This window comes from Leucopleurus acutus (assembly GCF_964270905.1).
Source record: "Leucopleurus acutus genome assembly, chromosome: 12".
Taxonomy (NCBI): domain Eukaryota; kingdom Metazoa; phylum Chordata; class Mammalia; order Artiodactyla; family Delphinidae; genus Leucopleurus; species Leucopleurus acutus.
In genome coordinates, this window is record NC_139154.1 from 51,914,993 (window position 1) to 51,928,168 (window position 13,176).

Consider the following 13,176-nt stretch of genomic DNA (forward strand, 5'->3'; position numbering starts at 1 on the left):
CGAAAGCACCTTGACATGGTCAAGAGTGTGACAGCTTGGAGATTTCCTTTTTCAAAGTTTAACCCTGGGATCAGAAACATCCCCAGTCATCTGTCATGTTCACAAGGGATATCAAACAGTGCTGAAAGCACAATCTATTTCTCTTTGAAAGTTTTGTAAAGTTTTCTCCTTGACTATTGCTTTAAAATGACTTGTCCTGGAAGCGATAGCTTCTGATATAAAACTGTTTCATTCAACCGCTTCTGGTCTCAGTAAGATGTGTGTAATTCCAGGAAGCAGAACCAAAGCGGGCTATAAAGGCAGGTTACTAAGGGGAAACTCTATTCAATCATCGCTTTCAGGAGACCAGATTCAGTGTGACTGTGAAGGGAGGAGAAACCTGGCGTGAGCGTGGTGACGTGGGAAGAAGGTGGGCTCTGGAGCCAGACAGATCTGGATTGGAATCCAGTTCCTCTGCTGATGAGCGATATGACCTTGGGAAAGTCACTTAACTTCCCTAAGCCTTGATGTTCCTCATCTGAAAAATAAAGCTACTATTGTACAGGGCTGTTAGGAAGGACAGATGTCTGACACAGGAAACACCTGGCACTCATAAGGGCTCGGGTCATTAGTTCTCTGCTTTTTGTCCTGGGTGCAAAGAAAAAAAAAAAAAAAAAAAGAATAGAAGGTGGTTTGCTACAAGCCACTATCTTGTAGCCATATAATTCCACTCACTGTAACTAAGCCTCCACCTCTTAACTATAAACATAGGTAGATTTCAGCCCGGAATCACTTAGGGAGCCGAATTCCTATTGGCAGTTCCCACTGCCCTGAAGGCCTTCCGGCTGCCTGGCTCTCCTCTGGGATTCCCCTCCTCCAACCAACTTCCTATGATTCAGCAACTAGAGGGTTAACTCTCCACAGGTATTGTACTTTGGGTGGCTGGTACCTGTACTACACTAGTTATTAAACGTCTCCCTGTATGTAAAAGGGAGTAAGAGTTGGGAAATTGGAAAGACCTATCAAGACCTTTCTCCAAAGACTCTTATTCAGAAACAGAAGCCAGTGGCTGTAAAAAGAATGAAAACTTCTATGGGCTGACCCCAAAGAGGTGCTAACACCTGAAGTCAGAAGCCACCCACTCAGTTCATTCTTTTTCTTTTTGAACGTCTTATAGAGGAGGCATATACAAACACAAAAAAGCAGGCATTCGATGAATTCCCACAATGAACACACCCCAGTTACAAGCACCCAGGATCAAGAAACTGACACAGTACCAATGCCCCAAATGCCCCCCTGCTTCCTTCTAGTCACTGATGCCAACCAAGGGTCACCGTGAAATTGACTTCAAACACCATAGATTAATTTGCTCTGTTCTTGTACCTTACGTAAGTGGAATTCCACAGCCTGAGGGCCAAATCTGGCCTGCCACCTGTCTAAGGATACCCTGGCAAAGTAAGAATGGATTTTGCATTTATAAATCTTTGAAAATCATGCTAAAAGAGGAATAATATTTCACAAGATGTGAAAACTATACAAAATTCAAATTTCAGGGTCCATAAATAAAGTTTTATTGGAACACGGCCATGCTCAATTTCACTTACATATTGTCCTTCACTCCCCAACAGCAGAGTTGGTTACAACAGAAACCATATGACCTAAAAAAACAAAAATTCTGAGTACGTGACCTTTTACAGAAAAAGTCTGCCGACTTCAATTTGAGTGCGAGGCATTCGTCAAAATACGAAATGCATTTCTTTGGGATTTATCACTAGGAGTGAAATGGCAGGGTCATAGGTATATACATGTGTTCAGCTTTAGTAGACACTGCCAAGACGTTTTCCAAAATATACACTCAGTTTTAAGAGAAAAGCTAAAACCTGGAGCAGAAGCCATAATCTCAGTGTTAAGAGAGGCAGGGAGAATTACAGGGTGTTTACCTGATCCAGAATTAAACAAATGATTAGAAACCATCGGGACTTTTGAGTGGAGAGCTAAAATATCAGCGTTCTCTAGGTTTACATTTCTTTTCATTCTTACTCCATGCACACTCTTTAAAAATATAGTCCCCTTTGACGTTCCCACGCTCTGCAGAAATGGACAAGAGTGGTGAAGTCATGCTTCTGCACAGGAGCCCACAATAGAGACTGTGTCACTCAGGCCACATCACAAAAGCACCACCATGAGCCCTCCGGGTAGCTTACCCGAATTGCAGACAAAATACCAGGAAGACATTAGCAACCTCCTGCTTTTATGCTGTCGTAAGTTTAAGCATATACACGGGCAGCAACTACGTTACCCACACCCAACCTCCGAAGCAGCCACCGAGAGGCTGAACCCTGGGCCTTCAAGGGCACGACACAGGCAGGGCAACCTCTGTCTTCAAGCCAGGAGGCTCTCAGGTGATGCTGGGTACCTTCCAAAGACACTTCTTTGGAGTCATTCCCCCATACACCTGCCTCGCACGTCAAACAGGATGTACGTCTTAGGTTCTTTCAAATGACGTTTTTCCTCTTAGAGGGGAATTGCTTCTGATTGTTTAAGAACCACATTCATCACGAAAGGGATTCATATCAACGGTTTCTGTCTTAATTGCACAACCCTGTTGACTTCTGAGTTAAGCAGCCTCTTGAATGACAGCAGAGTCTCATTTGCTGCTGTAAAAACCCTCCAGCCAGGGAGAATCAAGGACAGAGACAATGCCGACTAGAGGACTCAGGGGTGGGAAAGCCTCTCTCCCTCCACTTCTCCCGGGACCATGAGTCTGCCATTCCAGGCCGGCACCTTCCCACAGTAGAAAACAGTGTCCTGTGGAATGTTTCTGCTGGGCCTGCGAGTGAGTTAAACTTGGCCTGTCCCGGGAGAAAACCCAAAGTCCTGTTGGCCCTCTGGAGACCGGCTCTACAATTCCCTTAATCAAACCCTCCGTTCCCTTTTACATGCAGAAAAGCAACACTGGTGTTTTATCAGAGGTACGGAGTCATTTCTCAGCAAGAGCACAAGCTTTTCGTCCATATGAAAATATACACATAACACATACATATATAAAATAGATTTCATTTCCCCTGGAAAAGGAAGCTAGCCAGACGTTGAGTGCGGCCATGATACAAAAAGTATATGCTTTACAGTCAGAGGAGTGAGTTCAAGGCCACTTACGGCTGGGCGAGCTTGCCCGTCTCCTCCCTCTTATAATCTCAGCTTCATCATACTTCAGAAAACGAGGATAATAATAACACCCACCTCAAGGGGTTGCAGGAAGGATCAAACGAGGCACTTGCGAATAATAACGCTTTGTAAACTGTAAAACATGGCACAAAGAGGTGGAGGGAGGAAGCTACCTCTTATCTTCCAGTTCCTGATTCACCTTTAATTAGTCAGGTCTTTGAGCCAGTGCCTCTGCAAGTAAAGACCACCAGCCCACCATAATAAGGACATAGGTCGATTCAGCACTCAGCTGGTAGCTATCAACTGCCCATCTATTAACAGCCCATTAGCTGGGTGGCTTAATTAATCCATGGACCACGTGGTCTGATCTCCCCAAGATCCTGGAAAACGAGCCTGAAACAGATAATCCATGGACGACATGGTCCGATCTCCCCAAGATCCTAGAAAACGATGAGCCCGAAACATGGGCGCCCGCTAATTTCTCCATGACCATCAAGGATTTGGGCGTCCATTATGCCTGTGCGTTGCAGCTGTGAGTGATGGGAACATAAATATTGATTGGCTCAGTCTCTCTGTGGCTGGGGGGTGGGTGGGGAATTAACGATTAGAGTGTTCTCAGAGGAACAACAGGGGCTACATAAATCCCCAGCCTGGACCATTAGGGGGAAAAAATCCTTATTTCCAAGCTATAGTGAGGACAGAGGAAAGGGTCCGATGGCCTCTTGGGAGACAGCTTGTCAAGACGGGGCAGTCCTACCTGCTCTGTAGATGTTACCCACGCTTCTCTGGCTGGGAATGAGATGCAAATTGGGTTTAAACAACGGGATCATTAGAAAAGAGGCAGCTGGTGGAGATTCTCTTCGTCTGGGCACTCAGACCCAGTGGCAGGAACATGTGCGTGTGCTGCTCGCCCTGTATTTCCTTGAAAGATCTCTGTAGTTCTCACAGTTAAGAAGACAAGTGACATGAGGAGAATTTAATTATTTTTTTCAAATGCCTAATCTTGTCTCCAGGAAATGGTACACAGAAGAGACTTTGTACTTGAAATTGGCATTGTCCGGGAGATAGTGGTCTGACAGCTCCTTAATTTCTGCCATGAGGGCTCATGCTGATATAAGAGCATCTGAGCAGAATGGCTCAGGATGGCCCAGAGCGGCTACTTCCCTCCTTCGGAAAGAACGGCCTTTGTGTCCAGAGCAGCAGCGAGACAGGCTGCTCCTGACCTTGGTCAGTGCTTGCAGGGAAGTACTGGGTTCCTGCACCTCCAGACTTCTTCCCGGGGCTCCTGACCAAGTGCCCTGTGCCTCTCTGCTCTGGGGCCCCCTGGCTTTCCAGGAGATGTGAGTAAGAGGAGGAGGAAGAATGATGAAGGGAGGAGGGAAGCGATGGAAAGAAAAACAGGAGGAAAGAGGACTCCCTGAGTGGCACATACATTCCTCCCGCCACAGAGATAGATCTCTTCCTCGCTCTCCCCATTAGCTTCCTAGTGTTCATTAGGTCCTGTGATGCCAAATGCAAAGACTGCTGCCCCAGAAGGTCATCTCAGGCCATTTATTCTGAAATACCAAAACACCCGAGCCAGCAAATTTCAGGAGCTTCTGCAGAATTCCCCAGGGTGCCAGTGTACACGTGTGTGCATGCGCATTCTTCAGTATCCCAAAGGGGTTCTTTCTTAATCAGTTCAACATCTGAGAACTCGGAAACTGACTTATCTTTTGGTTAATCTAACATTTCTGGTAAAATAATTAAAAGATAAGTAATAGACACAGAGAATCTGTGGTATAATTATTTAAAGCCACGAGGTCTCACTTCAGAATTATTCACAATTAACCCAAAATGACTCAGACTGCTGGCAAGGCAGGGCAAGTGGGAGACAGGCAGTGCTGTAGCGTGCTGCTCCCATTTCACAGTTGAGGAGACTGAGCCCGGAAGAGACTATCTGAGTTATCCCCAGCACTGCCAATGGCAGAAAGAGACACCCGGGTTGCCACGTATTTAAGAAAAACCAGAAGGTGAAACCACACTTGATTATGACATCATGGGAGCTGCCAGGAGAGGGCTGGGCTCTCCATCTTTCAACCCTGGTGAACAGTCTGAGTCTCTGAGGTCCAGACAAGGAGGAAGGCTGACCACCCAGCTCAGGGTCACTGCGGGCAAGTGGAAGAGGCAGCAGCCGGCTGTAGAGGGCACTGCATGTCAGACTCCCTTCCCCAAACAGATGGTGGGTCCATAAATGCTGGTCTCGGGTAGAATGTGCAAAAGTCATGACAGGGTTCACAGACGCTCCCAGAGAGAGGAGCTGGGGATTTTTCCCTACTTTCTAATTCAGATTCTTTTCCAAAATAATGCATCGGGGACTTTGAAATGCTCTGGAAGAGTGACAAAACTGTAAACGTCAGAAATTAAACAAGGGCACAGAAACACATTTCTTCAACTTCAAAATGTGCTCCTGGGTGCCTGATAATGCATAAGACTGTTCGGGAAATTTGGGATGGGAGAGGTGTGGGAAAGGATGCAGGCAAAGGCAGCAGGCGAGATGGCATGTGAACCAGTCCCTGTAAAACTCCCAGGCCTTGGGTATCAGCCAACGGCAGCCTCATTCTGTCCCTGTTCAGTTAATAAATGACCTCTGATGACTGGAAATTAACACTTTTAAATGATACAAACAGATGAGCAACCTTGGAAAAGGGTAGTCTCTAGACAGGCTGGGGAAGCTTGTGACAGGGACATTAATTTCTCTTTCTTTTCTGGTTTTGCCCCTTTGTCTTCCCTGATTTGAGCAGATATCATTCTGTGCCTCTAGAAAATTTTGAGACAGGGACGCCTGGTCTTTGCTTCCAAAAGTACCAGGCCACTTAGGGGAACAAGGGTTTAGAGAGAGAGAGAGAGAGAGAGAGAGAGAGACAGCGCTCCCCAGACTGACTCAAAGAGGTTCCCTTCGAATAGATCTGTGGGTCCCTGGGACAGGGCCTGGGGGAGAATGCCAGCTGGGAAAGCAAGCAGGGACAAGGGTGCAACCCAGGGCAGGCCAAAAATGACCCAAGGAGGAGAAATTCCTCTCAGCCTGATGGGACTGAACAGGGCAAGAGAGGAAGCACAGGGGAGCTCAGGGTTTTGGGGTTGGTTTGTTTTTCTAAGCTTGTTGGTATCTAGAAAGCAAAAGCATGCTATTTCTTGAACACCTGAGGCTCCAACCTTCTAGCCTCGTATTTCCCAGCTCCTCACAGCAGCCACATCTGGCCCACAAGGCAACACCATCCCCGCCACCTTCTCCAGGAACTGCCTTAGATGGGAAAACAGCACAGCGTCCAGCGCAGGCACCAGCATACACAGAAATGAATGTTCATGAAGGATGAATGTTCATCAGATAATGAGCTATTTCTGGTCATGCCAGAGTTAAAATTCCCTGGACGGTCTAACATACACCCACTGAGCGTCAGCAGATTATTAGGGCCTCTCTCTAAAATCGATGAATTTTTTTGAGTGGGAGAAATTACCTAATAAATGGGGAATACAATAACAGTGTCATATACATAAGGCATTTGCAATATACAAATATTACAGAAAACAGGCTCTCTTCTAATAGTTTTTGCTATATTTCTAGTACAGCGCAAATACATTTACATGGGCCTGAGGCACTTTATTCAAAGCCTTTACATTTCCAATACCTTCCTCCAAAAGCACCCTCAGGCCTTCAAATTCTTCTGCTTTTCCTAAGCCCTAAGCCCCTGGACTAAATTTAGTTTCTTGGAAATGAGAGACAAATTTGGTGGGTTTTTTTTTTTTTAATTCTGCCAGTTATTGTATAATTCTCCAAGAAGCAAACAAATGATAGGGGAGAGAAAAAATGGAAGCATTTTTCAGGTCCTTTTTTTTAGTGGTACAGGATTTATTGCTAAAATACTGTTTAAATTAAGGCGTCAAGCTTGTTACAGGATTTTCAATTAGGAATTAGAGCTTTGCTGAATTTGGGGGTGGGAAACCCCATAAAAAATCAAATCAATGTTGAAAAGTCAAACTTAAATCTTTATTTGAGCTATTAATAGAAACAGCCCTTCTTGAAACTAAGGGAAAAAATCCAACTGATTTTCTTAAACCTGGAGTGCAGCTTGGCTTCTCCATATCACTTGGATTGTGACGGAGCATAGGTTCTATTTTATTATCAGGCCCACTTTGGAGATCCCATGCCGGGTGAAGGAGGATGTTCCCTAACACTGAGGAAAGGGGAATAAGGGTCTAGCCCCCCGTGAAGGCAATGGGCTGCATGGAATCTACAAGTTGGCAAGTCCCCAGCCCCGAAGCCCTCGCCATAGCCCTCTCTAGACCAATCCCTCCACCATTTCAACTTCTCTAAATATTTTTAGGGGAAGGGAGCCCAGTGCTCTTGCTTTAGAAAATACACTGACCCCCTCCACCACACTGGGAAGAGCCTTAGGCAGAGGACCCCTGGTTTCAGACATGTCCAAGGCAAGAGCTCTCCCCATGACTGTGCAGCAGCATCGTCTAGGAAAACCTAGGATACTGAACTCACTCAAAAACCAAAACTGTTTCCCTACAATAGACAAATGTCCCTGGATAATTCCTACTGTTGAGGAAAGAATCTCCGCCCTGGCAAATGATTCCTCAACCAACGGTGCTGCAACCATTTGAGGCAACCCCGCAATGATGCCACAACCTTCCATCAGACCCGCCCCACCAGGGTGCACTCTATCCAGCCAGAGGAGTCTCCTCTGCCCCATATGACCTCCCCCAAGGGCAGAGCAGGATTCCCTCTGAAACGGTTTCCCCACAAATTACACCAACCTCCCTGGAGCTCTCCAAAGGCCAGCACCTAGGGATGAGCCATGGAAGTGCTTGGAAAGTAGGTGGGCATCGTGCAGCTATTAACATCCCTAACCTCACCCCATCACCCACTAGCGCAGACCCAGGCATCCATGTGACTTGATGGCATGGAAGGAGCACTTGCGTGAGCAGTTGCCGGAATAATCCCATTCCATTGTTGTCCTGATGCTGCCACTTAATAATAGTCTTGTTGTCTTGGGCCAATTGTTTAACCTCATTACTCAATCTCATCTGCATAAAAGTACGATCTGCCTTATTGTTTGTGGTCATTGTGAAGCTTAAATGAGCTAATATATGTGAAATGGAGTTTGTGAATTTGTAAAGCACGATACAAATGCTAGCTATTGTTATTTCACATGAATGCACGTGCTCACACAGGCTTGGTCCACGAGGAACTCAAGAGGAATGAAATCATTCGGCCATATTTACATGGGGCCCACCGAACTACAAAAAAACCCAAGAGACTTGGTATTCTTCATCTAGCTCCCATCCATAGGCTGCCTCAGACTCACATGGAGCCCTTGTAAAAATATTGATTCTACGACCTTCTACCAAATCCACAGAATAATAATCTCTGCAATAAACACAAAAACATGTAAATTAAACGAGCTCTCCAGGTGGTTCTGACATGGAATCAGGTTTGGAAACCCACCGCACTCCTTGGGACCTGACATGCAAATTTCCTGAGTAGATCAGTCATGTGAATACAACTGTTCTAGTGCTAAGAAGGACCTCTCTTTGTCTCTCCATCCCGCCCCTCAGGTACATATACACTAAGATACAGAGGGCTGCTCATCCACCAGACACAAAATACACCCACACATATATGAATACACACAACACATATATGTAGACACAAAAAGGCATAATACAGGTGAAAAACAGGAAGAAGAAATCTACTAACAAAAAAGGGTGACCAATAATAAGAATTATCAAAATTTTTAAAGTCTAGAGAATTCATGGTTATAAAGGATACAGAAAATGAGGGAAAAGGAAGATACTAAGACAAAGAGCAAGTGACCGCGCAGCACTGTGTCCGGACTTCTGACATCAGACCACTGCCCCCGCACCATGCCGCTACTCCTTTGTTTGCAATCCTGCCTCAACCAGGAACTTGTGAGAGCCGCCCCCACCAAACGGCAGGGGCACAGTGTACTCATCACAGCCGCCCCCAAACCTAGCACAGAGCCTGGCCTGTGGCTGCATTCGATCAATGTGTGCTCAGCGCTCGCCAGGATGAGAAGAGGCCGGAAAAGAAGACGGAAAAAGTGCACAAAGAAGGAAACAGATCTCTTGTCCCAGCTCCGTGGTGTAGACTAGAATAAGCAAGCTTAAGGTAATGAGGTTCAACGCAAAACAGAGAGAGTTCATGCCCCCACGGGCATCATTAACCTCACAAGGAGAAGAATCACCCAGGGAAAAAGACGAAAAGCTCTCCAGATCTACGAGCTCTCCAGATCTCACCCACCTCAGACCTCTTTAGGTCTGAGGTGAGTGAGAAAATTGATGCAGTGGGATGAAGGCTGTTTGAAATCATCAGTCTGACCTCATCACTCCCCTGCTTAGTACACCTCCAAGGTTCCCTGGTACCCACAAGGTCCTACCCAACAGGACCGTTACACATCTTCCCAACCTCATCCCTGCCATTGGCCACATGCTTTGACACCAAACTCACCCAGTGTGCTGTGTAATTCCTCTCAGCCTGTTTGGTGCAATTAACCTCTACCTGGAAGGCCCTCCCTACCTACTGGCAAACCTACTGTTCATCCTTCTCAACTCAGTTCCCTTATGTCCTCTTCCTCCTCCAGGAAGTCCCCAGGCTCCCATGACGCCCAGTGCACTGAGGCATTGTAGCCCTCAGCACACTGTATGGTCCTGGTCTATTCCTGGGCAGATCCCCCTACTGCAGAGAACAAGTTCTGCATCTCTGTACCCACTGTACCTAGCACACTGCCTGGCACATGGCAGATCATCAATAAATGATTGTGGAATTCAACAGAGCACTGGCAAGATTCCAAAACATAAGTGACCAGAGACTTAGTTAAAAGGCAATCTCAAAGGCAACTTGATATAGTGGAAAGATCCTGAATATCGGAGGTCTGAGTTCAAACCAGTAGTGTCCTAAGGCAAGGTACTTAAAGACTGAACCGGTTTCCTAATCTACGGAATTAGGAGAATCCTACCCAACTCATACAACTACTTATAAAGAAGCACCCACTATGTACCTTGCACCTAGTAGGTGCTCTGCACTGTACTTACTGGGAGCCTCCCCTCTCTCCCCCTTCCCCCATTATTTTCTGTCTCCAGCTTGGGACCGTAAATCTTCTCCAAGGGCTTTTTCGCGGTCGCTGGAGGACCTCTCTGGACCCAGTTCATACACGTTTCCTGGCTGGTCAGGAAACCCCCTGAGGCCTCCTTCTTCTGTGTCCTACAGCCAGGTCTGTGGAAGAGGAGACCGAGGAATAGGGGCTCTGAATAAAGGTAAGACGGAGCCTTGCGGCTCCGCTCATATGAGCCGACTGGGCAGGAGTTGGAAAAGCCACTTGGATTCTCATTTCCCCAACTCCCCACCAATACCAAGGCGTCTGTTTTTACAGGCTCTTTAGTGATGTTCAGGGCACATTCAATTCAACTTCCAATGCAGCTGGAGGGATCGAGGAAAATTACAAAGCAGGGGTGGCGAAAGGAAGCAACCGCCCGGGAGGCTGCAGGGCGCTCTCCCGCGCCGCACAAGCGCGCGCGGCGCACCCTCGGTCTCCGGCCTCCCCCGGTCGGGCCTGGCAGCTGAGGCAAGGAAGGAGATCAGCGCGGCCGCCCGATTTCTCGCGGGCGCCAGCACCTGCCGGCCCTGCCACTCGACCCCACCACCGGCGAGTCTCTCGCGGCGTCCACGGACGGCCACCCCCTGGGCTGCTCGACCGTAGTGCCCCCGCCGCCCAGGGACCCCGGCGCGCTGCCCAAGTTGAGAGCCCCCCTCTGCCCGCCAGCGCGCCCACCATCCACACCCACTCCCACTCCCACTTACACACGGCGCGGGGCCGGGGATGCCCCTGAGCTTTTTGAAATCCAGAAACATCACGCTGTAGCCGCATCCGGCGCCCGGTTACCTGCTCGCAGCACCCAGACCCCAGCCCTGGCTTCCCGGGAGCCCGCAAACCCGGCGCGCGAGCTGCGCGCCCTCCTGCCAACCACTGCCCCGCGCCCGGCGCGCCGCCAAACCGGTACCTTGGGGGTCTGCACTTCAGGTCCCGCCGGCACCTCCAACTTCTTCTTGGTTACCCAGAAGAACAGCAGCACGGTGATCCAGAGAACCCCGAAGATCGGCAGCACCAGGCGGCGAGTCAGACGCCGCATGGTCCCTCTTGCCTTCTCCTCTCGGCGGCGCTGCGCCCGTGGGGCACCCCCTGGCGGTCAGGGTCGGCGGGGCAGGAGTCCTCAGAGCGCCCTGCTCCCGGGAGCACTAGCCCCGGGATCCGGGTGGAGGGCCGGTGGGATCCTACCAGGCGCCCCGCCCGCTTGGGAGAGAAGAGAGCAGGGGTGGTGGCCACACGGTGCCCCGAGGCGCGGCAGGGAAGGGCCGAGGGGCAGCCAAGCTGGACGCCCGCTCCAGCCGGAGAAGCGCGGTGGCCGCAGAGATGCTTCCCGCGCCGCCGCCGTTGCCGCCGCCTCGGCAGCCGCCGCGAGGGAAACTGACTCGAGCTGTGGGGAGGGAGGAATCCGAGGCTGTGCCCGGCACCCCGGGAGGAACACGACGGGGGAGGAACAGCGAAGGGGGAGGGAGGGCCGACAGACAGACCGACTCCGAGGGAGCCCGGGCAGGAGCAAACGGGGCTCTGAGAGGGGGCGCTACCGCCGCCCGCCCACCGAGGCGCCGGGTGCTGTTCTGGGGTCGCCCACGGCGAGCCCTGGGCGCAGCTCCCGGGCCATACTGGGATGGGGCGGGGCGGCAAAGGTGCGTCCCCGAGACCCGCCACCCCCAGCTGCGAGCCGGGATCCAAGAGCCAGCCGGCGCCAGGAGGAGCTGTGCTTGGGAGGACTTTCCGGCTCGCCGCCGGGGTCTGCACGTGGCGCTCACAGCCCGGTCCCGCCCTTTGGGCTCCCGCCCTATGGGAGCTGACGCTGAGACCTTGGGCCGCTGGCGGGGCTACTGCCCCACACGCAAGCCACGCTCCTGGCCGCTCAGGGCCAAGGCAGAGTTCAGCCAGCTCCCCCGGGTGCTTCTCTGCCTGCCTGCAGCTGCCTGACAACTTTTTCTGCTTAATGGAACGCTGAGTTGGTCTAAATTTAACTTTAAAGAAATCCTTTTAAAAATTAAGGTGTAATTATCTCCCGTAAGGGCTTTCTCTCCCTATAAGGACCAGGGCTCTGTGCTTGCAGAAAGGGGGTGGGGGATGGAGTCCAAAGCTGGGTCAACCACATGGGGTTCTTGGAAAGTGGTTTTGGGGCAGGGGGGTACTGAGCACAGAGGGTTATCTTTCAAAAACCCCTTTCCCCAAATGCCTTCTGGAAGTGCATCCTCCTTCCTCCTGAAGATTAAAACTACTTGAGTCCAGAGGCAGAGCAAAGTGTGAATTGGATTCCCGTGTGGGTCTCAGCTAGGCTGGAATGATGGTGATATCACTGGACTAGGGGTTCCTGGCCCGGGTCAGCCACACTAGCTGTGTGAATCTTGGGGAAGTCCTTTACCTTCCCGGAGCCTTAGAGATTCCTCATCTGTAATGTAGGGATGATACTACCTCCTCTGACAAGTGAATGAATAGTTGTGAAAGCTAAATGCAAGGTGCTGGTGTTACCTGATCATCTCATCCCTCAAAGAGGGAAAGAAAGAAACCTTGCTCTCCCTGGGGAACAGTGCCCTATGATGTCTGCCGCCTGAGTTGGAGGGATGCTTAGCTCATCAAGTTGCCTGGGGAGGTGAAAGCTGCATCTACTACTGTAGCCATCATCCTCCCTGCCTCTCCCTACAGAGCTCAGCATGGGGAGGTAGCGCAGGTGTAAAGCACGGCTCCAGAATTCACTCTCCAGTAAGATGGAGTCAGCAAAAAGTGGAGTCAGAAATGGAGGAATCTGCTGAAAACCCCTGTGTTTGGTACCTTGTCTTTCAGTCACAGGGCAGTCCTTTCTCGTAGCCCCAGAGTGTTCTCGGCCAGGCTATAGATGAGAAGTTTTTGGTTGGGAACAAAGGTGGAA

At 49.7% G+C, this 13,176-nt stretch overlaps 1 protein-coding gene across 2 annotated transcripts in view; it reads right to left on the reverse strand.

The window, feature by feature from the left end:
- The window catches only part of GALNT14 (polypeptide N-acetylgalactosaminyltransferase 14), a gene marked incomplete at its 5' end in the record, with an annotated part of 224,201 nt that extends 212,861 nt beyond the window's left edge, over positions 1-11,340 (reverse strand). For both annotated transcript variants that reach the window (XM_082852068.1, XM_082852067.1), the window contains one exon: positions 11,212-11,340. In XM_082852068.1, coding sequence (XP_082708194.1) covers positions 11,212-11,340 — 129 coding nt within the window. The remainder of the gene's footprint in view (positions 1-11,211) is intronic.
- Between the last annotated feature and the right edge of the window lie 1,836 nt (positions 11,341-13,176).